Source organism: Pogoniulus pusillus, chromosome 13 (assembly GCF_015220805.1).
Source record: "Pogoniulus pusillus isolate bPogPus1 chromosome 13, bPogPus1.pri, whole genome shotgun sequence".
NCBI classification, from domain to species: domain Eukaryota; kingdom Metazoa; phylum Chordata; class Aves; order Piciformes; family Lybiidae; genus Pogoniulus; species Pogoniulus pusillus.
The window spans coordinates 29,913,557-29,934,006 of NC_087276.1; the positions used below are offsets into that span (position 1 = coordinate 29,913,557).

A 20,450-nucleotide genomic window follows, 5' to 3' on the forward strand; every position below is an offset into this window, starting at 1 on the left:
AGCAAGCCCCTGAAAGATTGCATTAGCTCAAAACAAAACTTGCAGCTTTTCTCTTCTAGGCCTGGGGGTCACAAAGATTTGTCTACTTGTGCTTGGTTGTCCCTCAAGACACCCTACATGCATCAATATACCAAAAAACAGTATTACATCACAAGTGTTAACCATGAGCAACAGCAGTAGCTGAGCCCAGCTGAAGTGTATGCTTAGGGTGCCAAACTGAAGCCAGTGACAGACACTGACTTCACAAATCACACTGGACTTAAATGACATTTTATTAAAGACTACATGCACAGAAGTCTCAGCCACCACTCAGCATGAACACATTCAAGTACCTTCTTCGTCTGTTGAGCTCTCTGAGTTTGCAAATCTGTTTAGGTAGCTAAAACTGGAGGATGGAACAGGAGTGCTGCAAGAGCCTTCCCCATTCAAGTCTGCCGCACGGTTTCCCAGCTCCTTGGTTGGCGTTTCCTAAGGCAAACAAAAGAGCTCCTTTAACTCTCTGGTACACACTGTGTATCCACGCTGATAGACACAAGCACTCCAAAAATACACTCTCCACCCCTGCCACTGAATCTGTTATGGAATTAAATGGTCTATAAGTACTCAAGTTATTGCCACATGACAAACTTCTGCGTTCCAGATTAAGCAAGTGCAGGTACTTCTGAAGAAAGCTGTATCAAATCTGCAGTAAAAAGCACGCAGGAAATGACTATTTAAGTATTATTTATGATATAAAAAGGTTTCATATTTCTAGGAACAAAGCTAAAACATCTTCCAATTGAAAACAGCTCTTATCACAGCCTGACAGAGGTATATTTTTTTCTTCTTTAATAAAGCCTTATCCTATCCCCTAACATTTTTTTTTATCCCTTAATCATGCTTCAGGATAAAGAGACAGACTTTGTATGACCACTATTTGAAGCAGCCAACATTTTATCAGCTATTGTAATAAGAAAGAGCAGTTCAATCAGCTAGGTTTTCTTCCTTCCCCTCTGACAAAAGGATTACTATTCTACATGCTGCCTAAACGCAAATCTATCACCTACGTTTTCTATTCCAAACCACAATAAACTCTAATATTTACGTGCGTCACCGCCAGCAACAGTTCCCAAGCTTGACAATGTGGCTGTTCTTTTAAACTCACTGTACTGCTTTAGGTGCCATAATGTTAAAATGCAACCCTCTCTGTATCAAGTTACAGAAGTTAAGAATTGATAAAGCAGATAGGGAAACAAAGGTAACCTTGAATTTTACAGCAGATTGGTACTTCCCTGAACTTGAATTAGCTTGTACTAACAAAAAAGTAGCATCACCACCTAAATACTTTTCTCATCTTTATTTATGGTTTGCAGTGAATTGACTTGAATGCTAATTAACACAAGACAGAGTTAGGTTGCAACGTGGGGTTTTGGGTTGTTTGGGGTTTTTTTAGTCTTTCTTCCTTTAATTTATAGAGGCACTTGAACTTAAAGTCCAAGTCTTCAAACTCAGTGAATAGGTGAAGCTGCTTCTATAAAGTTGCAACAAAATTCTGGTGAAATAATAAAGTCTATTCAAATTACATAAGGTTTTTAAACATCAGAAAGACATCACTAAGAGCCACACATACAGGGCATGCAGTGAAGGGTGCAAAAGCAAAGAAGATTTGAGAACCAACCATGACCAAGGCAAAACCCTCCTTCGCTTCAAATTAGTGCTGCTGTTCTACCAGCAGCACACAACTGCACCCAGCCAAGAAAAACACAAACAAGATCTAACCCTGACAAGATGAGAAAGGTAATCTTCCAACAAGGTGCCCACAAATCTTACACTATTTAATCACCTCTTGTTTAACAAAGCCCAAAATGAACCCAAACTTCACTTTGTACTTAAAAAAGGGATACCTGATCAAACAGATAAACCGTCACATCATCGAAGAAGGTTACAGCCTTCTTCTCCACTTTCCAGGGCTCGTGTTGCCGTTCAGTAAGAGGTTTTGGAAGTTTCAACAAGCTCCTCAGATGTTTTCCATCATCCCTCTCAGTAAGTATCTCAGGTACTTGGTGAACAGTTTCATCTTCACTGTCAGAACTCAGACTGTGCATATGGAAAGTCCTCATGTCATCCTCAGAATCGCTGTTTTCATCTTCCTCATCCGCATCATCACCATCTTCTAAATCAAGCATCCCAGACACGTCGAGTTTGCCCAGGTATTTCCCTTCAATATCAGGCTCCTTCAGTTTTTGGCCTTCGGTGTGATAGAAGGACTTCTCACTGTTACTGAGATCTAGAGGGCCCTGGATGTTATGGACAGACTTCAAAGAAAGCAGTTCTGAAGTGTTAGTGCCAACACAAGAGACACTTTTATGAGAAGTCTCAGGTAGTTTTATTTCATCACCTAAGCTACTTTCCAGCGATACTTCCAGGGAATTCAGAGCTGCCTCGGCCCACTCCTCAGGACTCTTCTGCATCCTTTTGTTCACCTCTTGAATGTCTAAATTGTGATTGAGCTCTGGGTTTGCACTTGGATCGTTGGCATCCTGGTGATTCTTTCCATCGCATTTTTGCTGTCCCTCCTCGAAGCTGTACGCCGCGTGGGTATTACTCTCTCCTCCGTTTGAAGAAACAGCATGTGCTGTCTCTCTGGACAGCTTTACAGCCTCTTCTGGCTTTTTATCTGGCTCAGAATCATTATCAGAAAAATAGGCAGAGTCTCTGTATGAGTTTTGATTTCCACCCAGGAAAACCTTTGGGGCTATTTCAAAATTGCTGTTTGCTGCATCTAAGCAAGCAGCCGCTTCAGAAACAATTATGACTGGATTAGAAGGCAAAATGCTGACACTGCTCTCGCTGACGGCACAGAGGGCAGGATCTCCATTAGAAGCATCCTCAGCACTGATATGGGAAGTCCATTCTGGAGATTCCAGGTTCTCTGTTTCATAGCCGCTGTCAGCAGGTTTATCAGGTGGTAAAAGTTTCTGAGGACTCTGAGCCTGCAAAGATTCCAAAACCTCATTCACATCTAAAGAATCCAAAGAATCCGGTGTCTCTAAGGCTTGATCTCCAGTTTGTACAGGAGAAGGGCTGTCTTCCAAAAGGCTATCTTGACTTGTGCAATCTGAAGTAGCAATGGAAATTAAGGTCACCTCTTCTGGAACATCTGTATAGATCTCAAAATGATTTGATGTTTCTTGGGTTTCCTCCACTAAAGATTCACCTTTTATTATCCTGGGAGACTTATCTTGCAAGTTGCTGGTTACATCTTCCTGATCATTAATTTTTTCTCTATTATAAGATATTTCATCAGACTTGAAAAGGATTCCCTCTTTTGTTTGTGCATCACACTCATCTGATGTAACAGCAACACTGTGGCACAGATTACTTCCAACATTATTATTATTGGATAGCTCTTCTTGACAGGGAGTATCAGCATTACAGGACACTGCTTCATTGACTTCCACATTTAAAGGCTTTCTCTCCTCCCTCAAAGAAGGAAGATTTGCATGTTTATCCCATGACTTAGGTGCTGCAGGTGGACTAGAGGATGCCTGCACTTCTGAAGTAGTCTGAGACTGAGAATTTGGACCTTTATTCACTGTCACTGGGTTACAATTTTCATCTTTGACCGTTTTAAGACCTTCATGTATTAAAGAAAAGACCTGTGCGTTTTCAGCCAGCACAGGCTCAGGCTCTACAGACTTTCCATTTGAGGTTTCTAATATACTTTTTAGAACATCATCTGGTTTTTGCCCCAGATCACTGCCAGTTTTGTTAGACAATAACCCTGTCAGTAAATTTTTCTCTTGAAGAAATAAGAAGTTATCAGAAAGTTCTTCTAAAGTTACCAAGTCAGACTGGTTAGAGATATTTTCACACAAGGAAACCATTTCATTTTCAGAAGCATGACCAGAATGCTCCTTCTCAGAAAGGCCCACTGCCTTTCTGGCATCTGTGTTTGAGGTTAAAAGAAGTGGTTTAAAGTCTTTAGAAATATCACTTGTTTCAGCAAACCCAAGTATTTTTCCATTTGTCAATTCTTCTGACCTGTCAATGTCATTAAATATATTCTGGAAAGGACTTTCTGGACTACCAGTAGCAGGCAAAAATTGCTCTTTAGGATCTGTATTGCAGTGGAAGAAGTCCCCATCAGTGCTAGATTCTTCAACATCAAGATCCCTGAGAACTGTGAAATGAGAACTTTTTTCATGTACAGCTTCTTGATGATCAACTTCTGTAGTTAGCACAACTGATTGGTTATCAAAATTCATGCTGCAGCCACTTCCTTTTTCTTCCAACTGGATATAGTAGTCATTGCCAACAGAAAGCTTGTGTGCATCAAACACAGGTAGCACCCCAGGGACAGCAAGTGATGCTTCTTGACCACTTCCATCCTGTGCTCCCGAGCCTTGCTCTGAAAGTGACCTCTCAAAAACCTCCACTGGAAAGAAGACACTTGTGTATGCCAGTGCTTCATCAGGATTCACCTGACCACATTCATCAAAGTGATCATGTTTAGCTGCCTCCCAGACATACTCAAAGCTGAGACCTTGGCTTGTTTCAGTTACAGTGAGAACTTCCTCCATCTCATGGCCAAGTCTATCTCCTGTGAAGTGATCCAAGATGGGAAATGCGGAATTATTTGTTTCTCTGTTTGAGGTGTTTGGTTTAAGAGCATTCCACTGCTGTTCAAAGTCAATCTCTGAGTCCCTTTGGCTTTGCATGCGAAGGTAAGTTAAAAGTCTGTGCACTTCTTCTGCTGTTGGTCTCTTTTCTGGAGGTAGCCAGCAGAACTGCAGAACTTCAAACCTGTCCAAGCAAGAAATAGGTTTCAGTACATTTCACACTGCCAAGGAATCTATAAAATCCAGCTGTCAAACAAGCTAAGGAGTAACAATATCACTGGCAGGAACTTCCATCTACAGAGGAACTTCCATCTACAGCAATTGCTTTCACTCCCTTATCAAGGGTTTCCTTGCCAGAAGCATGAGCCCATGCAGCAATTGCAAGATATTTGCAGATAATTAAGTTGACAAACTTCTTGAGCAGCTTTAAGAACAAAAGCCTTTTAAAGGTTTACCATCTATCTGAGTATGGCTGTTCCAGGCGTGGCTTGAAGAGTTTAACCTGCTTCTCCTTTATGACATGGGTTAGGACTTCCCTGTCAGAGAAGTCTGAGTAAGGCCGAGCAGCATTCTCAAACAGCTCCCACAGTGTGACTCCCAGGGACCTGAAAGAGAGCAGCAAATGACTGGGCATGCTAAGAACTATTTTGAAGTTGCTGTTCTAAGAAAGTGTGGATTATGCAAAGTAGAACTGTCTGGAAGAAACAACATTAGCTCTATAATAACCTCAGAACCTGCTAACTCACTTTATTAGACAGAATTGTAGAAGCCTCAAGAGTAAAGCTGCATGAAGGCAAGGACTCTGAAGGTAACAAAACATAAAAGGGCCTCCAGTGATTCAACCAGGGGAGGGAACTCCCACATATTAAAGAAAAAAAATAGAAAATGCCTATTTAGAGAAGCAAGATGAAAAAACCTTATGGTTAGTCTAACAGTAGGAAAAGCTTTCATCAGAAATTACAGTTATGGATCACATTGCTAGCAAACTAATCTTTACTTCAGTTTTCCTAAATTACTCAGTTTTAAGCTGCAGTGGTCAGAAGCTGCCTCTGCTCAGTGCTGTGCATGTACTGTATACATCACTAATCACTGAGAACGATCTTAAGAGTTGATGCTGCTATTTAGGCAACATTTCCTTGCTCAAAACTGCAAAGTGGCTGACTCCGCATGTATTACAGAAGCACAAGTCAGTTTGGAAGGAGTCATATAGTCCAAAACCATTCAATGAAGCTTTGCATTAGAGGCCCTAAATTCAAGTTGGAAATTACTCTGGCTGTTTGAAGTTCAGAACCAGCAAAATTTGAGGAAGTCTGCAAGAACATCAGTATTTAGGTAACATCCATCTATCCCACCTGCTTTCTGCAGGCCTACCTTTAAATTAGTGAAGAAAACCTCTATTACTACTCAATACCTTAAGAATATAAAAGCAGAATAATAGAATCAACCAGGTTGGAAGAGACCTCCAAGATCATCCAGTTCAACCTATCCCCCAGCCCTATCCAGTCAACCAGACCATGGCACTAAGTGCCTCAGCCAGGCTTTTCTTGAACATCTCCAGGGATGGTGACTCCACCACCTCCCTGGGCAGCCCATTCCTGTTCAATATCTTTACTGATGATCTGGATGAGGGGATTGAGTCCAGCACCAGTAAATATGCAGATGACACCAAGCTAGGAGCAGATGTGGAGCTGTTGATAGGTAGGGGAGCCCTGCAGAGGGACCTGGACAGGCTGCATGGGTGGGCAGAGGCCAACGGAATGACATTTAACAAGGCCAAGTGCAGGGTTCTGCACTTTGGCCACAACAACCCCAAGCAGCACTACAGGCTGGGGCCAGAGTGGCTGAGAGCAGCACGGAGGAGAGAGACCTGGGGGTACTGGTAGATAGTAGCTGAAGATGAGCCAGCAGTGTGCCCAGGTAGCCAAGAGAGCCAATGGCATCCTGGCCTGTATCAGGAGCAGTGTGGCCAGTAGGATGAGGGAGGTTCTTCTGCCTCTGCTCAGCACTGCTCAGGCCACACCCTGAGTGCTGTGTCCAGCTGTGGGCTCCTGAATAGAATCATAGAATCAACCAGGTTGGAAGAGACCTCCAAGCTCATCCAGTCCAACCTAGCACCCAGCCCTAACCAATCAACCAGACCATGGCACTAAGTGCCTCATCCAGTCTTTTCTTGAAGACCCCCAGGGACAGTGCCTCCACCACCTCCCTGGGCAGCCCATTCCAATGGGAAATCACTCTCTCTGTGAAGAATTTCTTCCTAATATCCAGCCTATACCTACCCTGGCACAACTTGACACTGTGTCCCCTTGTTCTATTGCTGGTAGAGAGAGATGTTGAGGTGCTGGAAGGTGTCCAGAGAAGGGTAGCAAAGCTGGGGAGGGGCCTGGAGCAGAGCCCTGTGAGGAGAGGCTGAGGGAGCTGGGGGTGTGCAGCCTGCAGAAGAGGAAGCTCAGGGGTGACCTCGTTGCTGTCTACAACTACCTGCAGGGAGGCTGTAACCAGGTGGGGTTGGGCTCTTCTCTCAGGCAAGCAGCAATAGAACAGAAGTTTAACTACGTTTCCAGAAATGTCAGCAGCAATATTCAATTTAACTATGAATGCTAATTACTCCTTTGTGTAACATTTGAAAGTATGTTCACAAACTTCTCACTAAAATGACCTGAAGACCTGCTACATACCATATGTTACTGTATTTATTTTGCTCTGCTGATAACAGTCTGTCTTGAAAAGTTGTTACTAACTCCGGTGCAGTCCATCGGAGAGGAACAAGTTTCTTCTCGTCTGTCTCAATATAATCTTCCTAAATTATATGGAAGAAAAAGAAAGACTGAACATTCAAACATGAAGGCAGTCCTTAGGTTTTATGGGAATTACAATTTAAGGAAATAATCCCATTTTCCCCAAGTAACACAGAATAATGTTCAAGAGGGAAGGTCTTCACTGTTCAGTGACGGCACAGTAGGAAAACCCAATGTCAGCTTCTTGTTTGGCACTCAGAAGAACTCCTTAGATTTGTCACTCTCTTGATGGATTTCAGTAGTTGGAATATTTTCATTAGGAAATTTGATTACATTTTTCCTTTCTTCAAATATTAAAATGAACTTGTGTATATTGTAGGATCTAAAAAAGAATTAACCAGAAGCTTCCTTCTACCAGCATATATACTCTACTCACCTCTACAGATAGCCTATTCTGCTACATGACCCTGCTACAGTTATATTTTGAAAGTCCATTGTTTAAACAAAGTCATCATTTTATGACTTCCAAGTATACTTTTTATAACCCTAGCCCCCAAATCCTTCCGAAAAAGTGGTACACAACCAGATTAACTTACCTTATACCTACTGAATCCTATACCATAATCTCCTACTTTGACATTTAAATCGGATGTAAGAAAGCAATTCCGCAAGGCCAGGTCACTGAAGAGGCAAAGAGATAAATAATGAGAACCAACCAAGAAGTCTTCAATGCAAATTAAGACAAGGAAAGGTGTTAACAGAAGTGACACACTGTGCAAGAGCTGAGCCACAGCTTAAAAGTCAGCAATGTGATAAATAAATGAATAACAAAACCGCATCAAGGAGTCAGGGAGAGTTACAGGGTACAGCAGCAAGTAACAAGCCATAATAGGAGCAGATCAGCAACTCAAAGTAGTAGCACCATCCCCACCATTACATTTCATGATTTTATTCACCTGAGCTGATCCCATAGACTTAAACCCTACTGAAGGCTGAAGTAAGACAGATGCAAGAAAGGTGTGCCCCTGGAGCTACCCTTCTGAGACTCTTCAGATGAAATTAAATCAGTTCATGCACTCCAAAAGATGAACTCACAATGCAAACCCAGACACAGTGACTGGGGAGGTTGCTCCAAACAACGCTAGGATAGTTCTATTGTTCCTTACATCTTCGTTCTATTTGAGAACCTATAGAAGCCAATCACTAATTCCACCCCTCACTGGGCTACTGCAGACACCACAATTCTGTATGAGCACTCAGCACTTTCAGAGAAAACAGACACTGATAGGGCCACTTCTTGAACTTATTAGACATAGTTTGCTTTGAGTCCACAAGGATGAGACTGCCCCTAGGCTCTCCACATTTTCCAAAGAGAATCAATTTACAGCCACACAATTGAACAGAATCTGCATTCTGGAAGCCAAAGGAAACTAAACCATGAGAAGGCAGTTACATTTAAAGATTTTACACACACATCCCAACTCTAGACTATTATAATGTTCTTTATATAATAGTTCAAAATGCAGCCACTTCTCTAGAGCAGTGAAGTACACTCTTAAACCTCACACAGTTACATGCAATTACTTCATTCTGCTAATGATCTTATGATACAGATCACTTCTGCTGTTCATATGCTAGAATGATATGAAGTTCCTCTTTAAGTATCTATCACTGCTTGTCTTGTATTTTAATGGTCATAAGCAAAATCATTAATTCAGATCAGGTTTAAATAGTTTCCAATTTACAGTATGGTACTAAGCAGACAGCAATATCTTACACCTACAGCTAAGTTCCTCTAAGTAACAAAACCTTTCATCACACATGAAAACTCTGAAGTTGTCTCCAGTTCCCAGCACAAACCAGAGCACGAATCCTTAACAGCCAGCAGCACTGCTGAAATGCCATGAAGCTGGTTTAGAAAACCCCACTGAACTCCAATTTATGCATGTTTAATGAAGCTGCATGCTCACAGCAGAACTGTAGCTGTGATGGAGAAGAGCTGGGCAGACTAATTGCTCAAATATTTCACTTCTCAGTTTCACAGAAGAGTACCAGACAATTAAGTGCATTGGAAGAACTCTACCATCGCTTCTCTGTGGCTTAAAACAAAGCCTCTGAAGTACAAACAAAGCCACACAGTTTTCCTCCTTCAAAGAAAGAAAGAAATGTTTTCCTTTCCAGGGACATTGAGCTACTCAGGTCAAAAAAAGCCCATTTGTAACCTTCAAGTACACCCCAAAGCTTTCCAACTTGTTTTATTTTCCAGCTTGATATTTAAATAAATATCCTGGAAGAGGAAATAAGATTTTGGAGGCTTGAGTTTACCACTAACAACAAAATCACTGATGCTGGAGCTTTACCACTTACTCTGACAGCATCAGGATAGTGTTGATGGAAGTAAACATTTACAATGAGAACCTTGCAGATCCACAGAATAACTAACAAGTTCACCAAAACCACACTGTTACATTTAACACCCAGAGCCATGCTGCTGCAATACAAGAAACAGCCACCCCTGGGTTGGACAGGTGCAACCAGAACTACCTTCAAAGACACCTGAAATTGTTAAACAGGTTAGATGAGCAACTCTGTCCATCAGCCACCAGCTGACTCCAGGCTCTAGGATTTTCTCCAGGGTTTTGCTGTTGTCTCATACCTGCACTTTTTAAGACTTCAGTTTGATAGTTCAGCTTCCCCAATGAACACAGGGTCTCTGCTTTCCCCAAGTAGCTAAGCCATGATGAAAGTGCTGTTTCTACAGCAAGGAGCCCAACTGGCCCAACATAAAGCCAAAACAAACTTTCTTGTGATACCTAAGGTTTCACCAGGTAAGCCATGTCTAGCACTCTTCAGTATTTTAGTCATTGGCCAGTCTAAGGTTGATGTTGTTCAGTTGAATCAATCATAGAATCAATCATAGAATCAATCATAGAATCAATCATAGAATCAATCATAGAATCAATCATAGAATCAATCAGGTTGGAAGAGACCTCCAAGATCATCCAGTCCAACCTAGCACCCAGCCCTAACCAATCAACTAGACCATGGCACTAAGTGCCTCATCCAGTCTTTTCTTGAAGACCCCCAGGGACGGTGCCTCCACCACCTCCCTGGGCAGCCCATTCCAATGCCAATCACTCTCTCTGTGAAGAACTTCTTCCTCACATCCAGCCTATACCTACCCTGGCACAACTTGAGACTCTGTCCCCTTGTTCTATTGCTGGTTACCTGGGAGAAGAGGCCACCCCCCACCTGGCTACAATGCCCCTTCAGGTAGTTGTAGACTAATAAAATCACCCCTGAGCCTCCTCTTCTCCAGGCTAAACAGGCCCAGCTCCCTCAACCTTTCCTCATAGGATTTGTGCTCCAGGGCCCTCACCAGCTTTGTTGCCCTTCTCTGGACATGTTCCAGCACCTCAACATCTCTCTTGAATTGAGGGGCCCAGAACTGGACACAGTACTCAAGGTGTGGCCTGACCAGTGCTGAGTACAGGGGAAGAATAACCTCCCTTGTCCTACTGGCCACACTGTTCCTTAAATCTTTTCATTTAGAGCCATCTGGTTTTTAAATGGTGCATTTCTCAGCAACTGTTTCACAAATCAGTTTCCCCCAGCCTCTTACAATTACTGCTATTCTTTGTGTCAACTGCATTAACTTCAATGACAAATGAAGACATGTCTCTCCCCAATTAAAACAAAATTCTTCTACCATTATGACTGTTTCTAAACCTGACTACCACCATGACAGAAGATTAAAAGGTTACATGAACAGTAATTCACCTACTTCAGTCAGACTTTTCAGCCAGCTTCTCCTTTACTGCATTTATATTCCCCCCCCCCCCCAATTTTATATAGCAAAGATGACAGATTACCAAACACAAGTTCTCAATTGCTACCATCCATTAAAAATACACAGCAGGTAAGATTCATTTTAACATCACTCCCAATAAAGAAAACAAATTTAGCTTAGCCAAGAACTAATCAAATATCATCTTCTGGATTGGTTTAGCAGTAGGTTGTGTTTTGTGGGCTGCAGAGATAAAAAGCAGGTGCTTAGCTTTCAGTGAGCTGCAACAGCACAGCACTGCAGCTGAATCAGCATCTTCATAAGCATCTCACGTTCATGACTTAGGATATGTGAGTTAGACTGAAGAGTTTGTTTAAACAAACTTCCATACCCAGGGATTTCATGAAAACGTCCAGATGAATTTTAGAGTGCCTCATAGGTAAAAGGAACTTAGGTGGGGAACATACCTGTGCACAAAGTTATGTTTATGCATCACAGCTAGCCCAGCAGCAATCTCACAAGCCATTCTCTGCAGCAGCATTATTTGTGAATCTCCTTTCATGTGCTCCTGCTCATTACAGATGTAAGTTTTTAGGTCACCCTGTAAAAGAAGTTGAAAACACTTATCAGCCTTGGCTGCTGCTTGGAAGTATTTAATTAAGAGCCAGCTAACCATATTATTTATTAACCACATCTATGCTTTAAAATAATTCTCATCAAGATTGCAGTCTTCATAAGGATTCTTAGAGAAGCCACCTAAGGCACCCTGGTATTGGCCTTTTCAAGTGTTTTAATTGCATTGTTTAGCAATTAATATCTGTGATCAGACTGCTGCATCAAGCCTAACTGACATATAATAACACTTCTCATGAAAAAAGAGTTTGATCAGCTTCTGTTTTCAAATGAATTTTCAAGTGCTCCAAATCAGCAAAGCTGGCTGTCTGGAATTTGCAAGGAGATGGAAGGGAAAAGGTTTCAGACACTGTCAGCTCACCAGAGCTTTTGATAAAAGGCATGGTAGTACATCCCACTCCAGTCAAAGAATTCAGATGATGGCAGCAGTTCTACCAACCTAAGCAGAGCTAAGCAGACAAGACAGAACTAATGAGCCCACAGAAACACTCCACAAACCTCTAAAAAATACCAGAACAGCTTTGAAACAGAGGGAAAATAACTGAAAGCTGCCCACTGCTGAGGAGAAGGAAAACTACAGTGAGTCCAAGCAAGAGAAGAGAATGAGTTTCTCATTTCACTGATGCTCCTGCTTTCACAGCTGCATTTTTTACTTAGTACTACTCTATTTTTGTTTAAAAAACAGACCTGCTGTAAGCTTAGCAAATTATTTCTGGTGGTGTTGAGATGGCACAATACATTACACCACACCTTGTCTCACCAGCATAACATTCTGGGCTCTGCTCATGTCCACTGTCTGCCTAAATCTCGGGCCAGAAAGGAGACTAAAGGGAAGTCTTGAGATTGACCAGACAAGCAGACAGTCTTTGCATTGGCCAAAAGCACTCTGATGTCCAGGAAGGACTGAAGAGATGTTGAGGCACTGGAATGTGTCCAGAGAAGGATGGTGAAGCTGGTGAGAGGCCTGGAGCACAGCCCTGTGAGGAGAGGCTGAGGGAGCTGGGGGTGTGCAGCCTGCAGAAGAGGAGGCTCAAGGCAGAGCTCATTGCTGTCTACAACTACCTGAACGGAGGCTGTAACCAGGTGGGAGTTGGGCTCTTCTCCCAGGCAAGCAGCAACAGAACAAGGGGACAGTCTCAAGTTGTGGCAGGGGAGGTCTAGGCTGGATGTGAGAAGGAAGTTGTTGGCAAAGAGAGTGATTGGCATTGGAATGGGCTGCCCAGGGAGGTGGTGGAGTGGCCATGGCTGGAGGTGTTGAAGCCAAGCCTGGCTGAGGCACTTAGTGCCATGGTCTGGTTGACTGGATAGGGCTGGGCTGGATGAGCTTGGAGGTCTCTTCCAACCTGGTTGATTCCATAATTGATTCTAAGACCCCTTTCAGGTCCTCTGGGGCTCATGTACACTATGGAACTGTAACAGAAACATCTCATTCCTCATTCACATGGTTAACAGAGGGTGGTAATTTACAATTCTGCTAGTTCAAACCCTGAACACCTGCATGCTGCACTAAAATCTCACAGTGCAGTGACAGCCAAGGTGACTGGCTGCACAGCCACAAACCTGTGCTGTATTTACTGAAGCCAGAAGCAAGGGGACAGACAGACTGCTTAAAAGCAGACACTACTCCCATGTAAAGCAACTTCATCTCCATTTTTAAAAACCTGAATGGATTCTACAGCACAAATAAGCAGTTCTGTCTTCATGTGCTTTATACACACTACTTAGGCATGCCTTCTCACAAGGTGCTACTTGCAACAGAACTTCTAATACTTTTTAATGTCATAAAAGCCTTCACTGTATTCTCTCTATCCTGTTTTTAGCTGCTAATTGGGTAACATCTAGATATTTGCATCCTACAGATTCAGATTTTTTTAGGATGCTTTCCAAAGACCTGGGCCACTGGGATGCTCAAAGGGCTGGAGCAACTCTCCTATGAGGACAGAGTGAATGAGTTGGGGCTGTGCAGTCTGGAGAAAAAGAGGCTCCCAGGTGACCTTATTGGGGCCTTGCAGTATCTGAAGGGGGCCTACAAAAAACCTGGGGAAGGACTTTTCAGGATGTCAGGGAGTGACAGGACTGGGGGGGATGGAGCAGAGCTGGAGATGGGTAAGTTCAAGCTGGAGGTGAGGAGGAAGTTGTTCAGCATGAGAGTGGTGAGAGGCTGGAATGGGTTGCCCAGGGAGGTGGTGGAAGGCTCATCCCTGGAGGTGTTTAAGGCCAGGCTGGCTGAGGCTGTGAGCAGCCTACTCTAGGGTAGGGTGTCCCTGGGCATGGCAGGGGGGTTGGAACTGGCTGATCCTTGTGGTCCCTTCCAGCCCTGACTGATTCTACAATTCCATGACTCTTCTGACTGACAACTACAGCTTTAATATCCTACTGGGTCATGCATGTATGGATAAACACAGACCCCTTCTACCTTGCCAGGGCAGATTTACTAGAGCAGGGTTCTAAAGAACTGCAAAATGAGGTCTCCACAGCACAGATTCCCACTTGTTCAGCCTAACAAATACAAGCACAAACCACGGGGCTGAACTGGCTCTAGGTGGCAGCAAGCGCCTGAAGAAAGCCTCTCTCCAAATTCGGCATTCATTAGAACAGCAGCAACTGGTTACAAAGGGTTTGTCCCAGGTGGATTAAGTTCTTAGGATGCCTGCAATGTGCCAAGTGATTACTTTTTAATTTTTCAATGCACCAGTAACAGCAGTGTTGTGTGCCATCCTTACTCACTAAATAATTCATGGAGGCACACGTTTCTGTAGGAAATACAACTTCTATTAAATCCAACACTTGGAAACATACTGGTTCTGCTTTTCCATTCTGTCCTAATTAAGGCTACAATACTGAGTGCTGGACTGCAATCCAGAGGGACCTAGACAAGTTGGAACTGTAGGAGGACAAATGCAAAGCCTTGCACTTGAGAAAGGGAGAAAAAACCAAACCCTTGCAACAATGCAAACTGAGGACTGAGCAGCTGGGCAGCAGCTCTGCAAGAAGGGATCTCAGACAGAAAGCTGAGTGCCAGCCACCTGTGTGTCCTGGCATCAAAGAATGCAAGCAGCCTCCTGGGCTGCATAAACAGGACCATAGCCAATAGTCCAAGAGAAGGGATTATCCCCCTCTACTCTGCACTTGTTAGATCACACTTAGATTCTGTGTTCAGTATTGACTGCTGCAAAACAAGACATACAATGTGGAACAAGTTCAGTAGAGGGTCACCACCATTAAGACAATCACTATCCCATTTCACCATAACAGGCTAAGAGAACCAGGATCATCGAGCCTGGAGAAAGGAAGACTTCAGGAGCACCTGACAGAAGCTGCCCAGTACGTATGAAGTTATTAAAGGCTGAGCCAGAATCTTCACTGAAGCACTAAAGGAGACAACAGGCCTGAGCTAAAACATGGCATGTTCAGATCCATTGTAAGGGAATCTCTTCCACACGAGGTACTGGAGCACATGCACAAGTTGCCCTGAGAGGCTGTGAAGTTTCCATCCTTGTATGTTTCCAGGATCCAGCTGGACAAAGCTCTGAGAAACACAGTCTGACCTTAGGTTGAGGCTGCAGCCACTGTCACTGAACTGCCTGAAAACAGTGTATGGTACAGAGCAGCAACACCGTGGAAGTTGTTCAGGCACAGGTAGGTTGAAGAAATGTTGAACAGTTCCAAGGGCATAAAGTCTTGAACCCAACAGACAGTTTCTGAAGTTATCATGAACTGTCAGCTCTCTCTTTAAAGCCACACACCACAGCTATCTGCCTCCTACTGGCATTGGCTACGACTATTGAACACACTTACTGTACTCAGTGGTTAAGAAGTTGAATGCAAAGAGCCTTTTTTTATTTGAAGGTCATGTATTTAGGTGCCAGTCATTAGAAAAATGCCAAACAAAAGAACCAACCACTGCAGACAGGGCACCTTCCACTACCAGCAACATCCCCAAAGCCAGCCACAGGGCTTTCTAGGCAAATCCTGCATCCTGCTGACCTCATCTGCTCAGGGAATTGCAAGACTCAAAGCATTTCTGTAAGAATTTGCTAGGCCAATCAGCCTCACAACACACATGCTGCTGCCACATTGGAATAACTTCTCTTCACCCATAAATTATGTCAATCCATTAGAGGATTTGCTGTGCTGACAAAATGTTGGCCACACAAAGCTGAGCAATATATTAAAGTTAATAAGCCAGCTACCACTATTTTTAACCTGCAACCATTCTACAATATTTAACAGTGAACAGTTAACTATTCATAGAAGATTGCACCAGCACACTAAGCAAGCTAATTGGGGGGAGGAGGTGTAAAATTAAGCACTTCTCCTCATATTTAACTTTTATAAAACAATTTGAACACAGGCAAAGGAAAATTTGGCTTCAAAAGCTTGAATCACTTATGTGCAAGTGACCTCTCTTGCTTCTTTGCCCAGGGCTGCACAGAGCAGCTTGGATTACATTATAAAACAGGCTAAATGTTAGTAAATACAGTTACTGTGTAGGCAACCAAGTAACAGGAACATGTAAGTAGTTCATACAGCCAAGAAAACAAGTCAGCTAGCCTGTATGACATTCAGCACTGCTACCCTAACAGTTAGCTCTGGTAACTCTGCACTACAGTTTCCAGTGCCTCTGATCAAGACCTGTCAGTGCCAAAAGCCCTGGGAACTGATAATCCCACAGGGCTGCCTCAGCAGCCGAGACAAGGTCAAGTGGCCCTAAAAAAGCTACAAACCCTACTAAGAGACGCTGCAAGAGGGGTTCGTGCTGGGATACGCTATGAAGGAGAGCAAAGAAAAATCACTGTACCCCTCTAGACTGTAGTAGGCAGAAAAGCCACATTTTTTCATTGCTCAATATGCCAAACCTGAAAAATGAGGTCCAAGTTGCCAAAAGAGCCTCAAAACAACTTGTCATCTGAAAATGTATTTGCTGCCTTATTTCTTAATCATCAAAGTCTTAACCACTTAAGTACACGAGATTAAAACAGGTTTATCCCTTGTTGTATGTAAAACACCAGTAACTCGAGGTGAAGAGCTTTAGCATAGCTTTATTCTGCTGCTAGCAAAACAGGAAGGTGTTTCTCCTGCTTCCCATTTGAACAATATATAGCCACCACAGACACTAGGACCTTTAAGTCAACCACTTCAACTGTGTCTGCCTCTAGTCTTCCTGCTGAAGAATCAGACTTGTGTTGTGGAAGCACCTCCACAGCTCCTCACTTGCTCGATTTTGGAGAGAGAAGTACAAGAGAAGCTACCAGCTTTCAAGATCCCTGGAAAACCCAAGGAACTGCTATTTGAGCCACAGTGGTTAAAAGCAGCTTTTAGAACATGTCCACACTAAAAGCTTGTCTGCTAAACCCCCCCAAGTTAAATGCAACCTCCCACTCCTTTAGTCCAAAGGATGCAGCCCAGCTTCCTTCACGTCTCCACTCTAACGCTGCTGCCTCTCATGCTAGGCTGTGGGACTGCACCAAGAATTAGTGAAACACAACACGGAGCCAACTTACTGAGCTCCTCCCAGTCCTTGCACAGAGCTGTTCCAGTGAACGCTGGTTTGTCTGCACACTCTCTGTGTAGTTGTGTGCACAGTGAACAAAACACAGTTGTGTCTAGGAGATGCCCAACTCTACCAAGTCAGGACTCTTCAGATGAACCAGACTCTCAGTATGAAAGCATCTGGGTTCTCATTGAAATTTCCAGAGACTCAGATAAATTTGATAGAACCAATAGCAATTTGTAGAGTGCCCTTCCCTCTTCCCCCTCCTTTCCCAAAAGAAAGGGATTAGAAGTAGAGAGGAAGAGAGGAAGGTAAGCACACCCAAATAAATCAATCTCACTCGATTTGGAAGTCAAAAAGAAAAGCTTAACAATAACTTAAAAAGGTATCTGAGATAGGGAAGTTGCAAAGGTTAGGGAAGGGGAAACAGCAGATACAAAATGGTATCAATACAAGCCAGTTGTGATGGCTTGGTCTGCGGGTGATGGCCACGTGGTGTGACAAAGAGAAGCCAGGAACAGATGGTAATGGTGGTATGCAGGGAGCAGAGAGATGCAGAGAAAGAGTGAAACATGAAGTCCCCCTGCTTTTATGGGACAGGAATGGGGAGTGGGCTAAACCATCACCTGCTGGTGTTCATACCCAGCCCTGGGGAGTGGTCCAGAGCACCTAGAGTCAGGTTCAGGGTTACTGCTCCCCGGAGGGTTAACCCTAGATAGAAAGCCAGGTTTAACTCACTGTAATACAGAATTTCCTGAAAACAAGTTTTAGATCCCTTGGGACAGAAATCAGCACAGAGATTTATTTTCCATGCCAAAGAAATCTGACCCAACCTCTTGAATTTACAAAGTTACCACTTTGACTGTCAAGCTTACTGCCCCCAGTTGAAGTGAAAAATCTGTTTTATCCCCTTAACCAAAATCCTCTCCAGATTACTCTGCAGGATCATGACAATTTCTGGCATTAATCATGAGGTATCAAACAAGGATTTCCTCCCTCCTGTGTTCTTAAAGTAGGGCAATCTTCAAAAGTTACTCCAGTTGCAAAATCAAAGTTGGATTAAAGAGAGTAACCATTTAAAAACATAGCAGCAATTCAATCTGATCACATGTTTGGATGTGTATCTGTTAGAGCCTTGAAAAAGCAGATTTTTTCCAAGGTAGCTTTTAAAGAACCTCCAATTTGAGCAGCAGGTTAAACATCAGCAAGGAGTATCCCATTTCTAGACACTGAAAAACTACAAATTCCATTACCTGGTTAACTTTAGTCACCAACTTTTTCAGTCCTAGTAAAAACAATTCATTTTGATCAGTTACTTTAAATATTCAGCTGGTGTTTTTTTTTCATTTAGAAAATAATTACTTTATCAGCACTTCTGCCTCGTTAATTTACCACAGTTACTTTGAGCAAAAGAGCAGTAACCAAAAACCAAAAGTCATTTAAGGGCACAGATTAACTGATGCTTCTCAAATTTAAAAGCTCAGGTTAACTCTTATTTGAGCTGTTTGAGGCAACTGGAATTGTATTTATGAACCTGAGTTTAAAGGAAAATTCTGTGGTAGTGAAATTGATAAAAAAGGATCTTGCTGAATTTTAGCAATGCAAACTACCTTCCTCATGAAAGATTTCTTACTAACACACACATGCACCTCTCGGTTCATTTCTGCCTTGACATTTCCCAAGGAACTCTGCTTTAAATGATATCTGCACCACAATCTTTAAGAGCAGATACTAAGTCAATGTTTAAATAGCCACCTGGGGTTCTGGGTTTGTTTGGTTTTTGTGTTATGCTACAATAAAGCAACCACATCCACATTTTTGTCTCTGAAGACTCTTGTGTATACTGGGCAGAGTTCAAAGTTTCTGTACATGCACACCACCCCTTTTCTCCCAACGTTCATGTGAATTCCAATGCATGCCCAGGAATACACTGCCCTTAGCAAGGCCTTTAACAACATATCCCATGATATTCTAGTGAGCAAGCTCAGGAAGTGTGGGATGGAAGAGCACACAGTGAGGTGGGTTAGGAACTGGTTACAAGATAGAGTTCAAAGAGTGGTGATCAATGGTGCTAGGTCCAGCTGAAGAGCTGTGACCAGTGGAGTTCCCCAGGGATCAGTGATGTTCAGCATCTTCATCAATGACACTGATGAGAGCACAGACAGAGTCTGCTCAGCAAGTTTGCTGATGACACCAATCTGGGAAGCTTGGCTGATACAGCTGAAGGCTGTGCTGCCATCCAGCAAGACCTGGACAGGCTGAGAGCTGGGCACAGAGGAACCAAATGAGGTTCAACAAGGACAAGTGCAGAGTCCTGCACCTGGGAAGGAATAATAATCTGCAGCAGTACAGGTTGGGAGGTGACTGCTGGAGAGCAGCCCTGTGCAGAGGGACTTGGCAGTGCTGGTGGATAACAAGTTACCCATAGCACAGCAATGTGCCCTTGCGGCCAAGAAGGCAAATGGGATCCTGGGGGGCATTAAGAAGAGTGTGTCCAGCAGATCAAGGGAGGTTCTCCTTCTGCTCTGCTCTGCCCTGGGGAGACCTTATCTTGAATACTGTGTTCAATTTTGGGCTCCCCAGTTTAAAAGGGACAGGGATCTGCTGGAGAGGGTCCACCAGAGGGCTAGGAAGATAATTAGTGGAATGGAGGGCACTGGCTTATGAGGAGAGACTCAGGGACCTGGAACTTCTTAGTCTGGACAAGAGAAGACTAAGGGGATTTAATAAATGTTTAGAAATATCTGGGGGCTGGGGGTGTGGACAGGCTCTGCTCATTTGCTCCCTAGGATAGGACAAGGAGCAATGGGTGTAAGTTGCAGCACAGGAGGTTCCAGCTCAACACAAGGGGGAATTTCTTTACTGTAAGGGTCACAGACACTGGCACAGGCTGCCCAGAGCAGTTCTGGAGTCTCCTCCTCTGGAGACTTTCAAGGCCTATCTGGATGCGTTCCTCTGATCTGTGCTAGATTGTGTGGTCCGGCTCTGGCAGGGGGCTCAGACTTGATATCCTTAGGTCCCTTCCAACCCCTAACATCCTGTGATAGGATTTCATGCAACTAAACTTCCTATCTTTGGTGGCCTTTGTGGCACTAAAAGGGGAGCAGAAAGCAGTGAGAACATCCATTACTGTGCTTTTAGAACTTCTTTGGGTTTGCAGGAAGCATAAGGCAGCAGCTGTTTGAGGGGAAGCACAA

The 20,450-nt window shown here is 43.4% G+C and overlaps 1 protein-coding gene across 3 annotated transcripts in view; it reads right to left on the reverse strand.

The window, feature by feature from the left end:
- LMTK2 (lemur tyrosine kinase 2) overlaps window positions 1-20,450 on the reverse strand; it is a 51,120-nt gene that overhangs the window by 5,671 nt on the left and 24,999 nt on the right. For all 3 annotated transcript variants that reach the window (XR_010304598.1, XR_010304599.1, XM_064153751.1), the window contains exons 7-12: window positions 11,594-11,727; window positions 7,936-8,020; window positions 7,280-7,401; window positions 5,057-5,206; window positions 1,884-4,785; window positions 333-468 (exon numbers count right to left, since the gene is read on the reverse strand). Coding sequence is in view for 1 of the 3 variants with exons in the window: in XM_064153751.1 (XP_064009821.1) it covers window positions 333-468; window positions 1,884-4,785; window positions 5,057-5,206; window positions 7,280-7,401; window positions 7,936-8,020; window positions 11,594-11,727 (3,529 nt within the window). In the remaining 2 variants the exon portion in view is untranslated. The remainder of the gene's footprint in view (window positions 1-332; window positions 469-1,883; window positions 4,786-5,056; window positions 5,207-7,279; window positions 7,402-7,935; window positions 8,021-11,593; window positions 11,728-20,450) is intronic.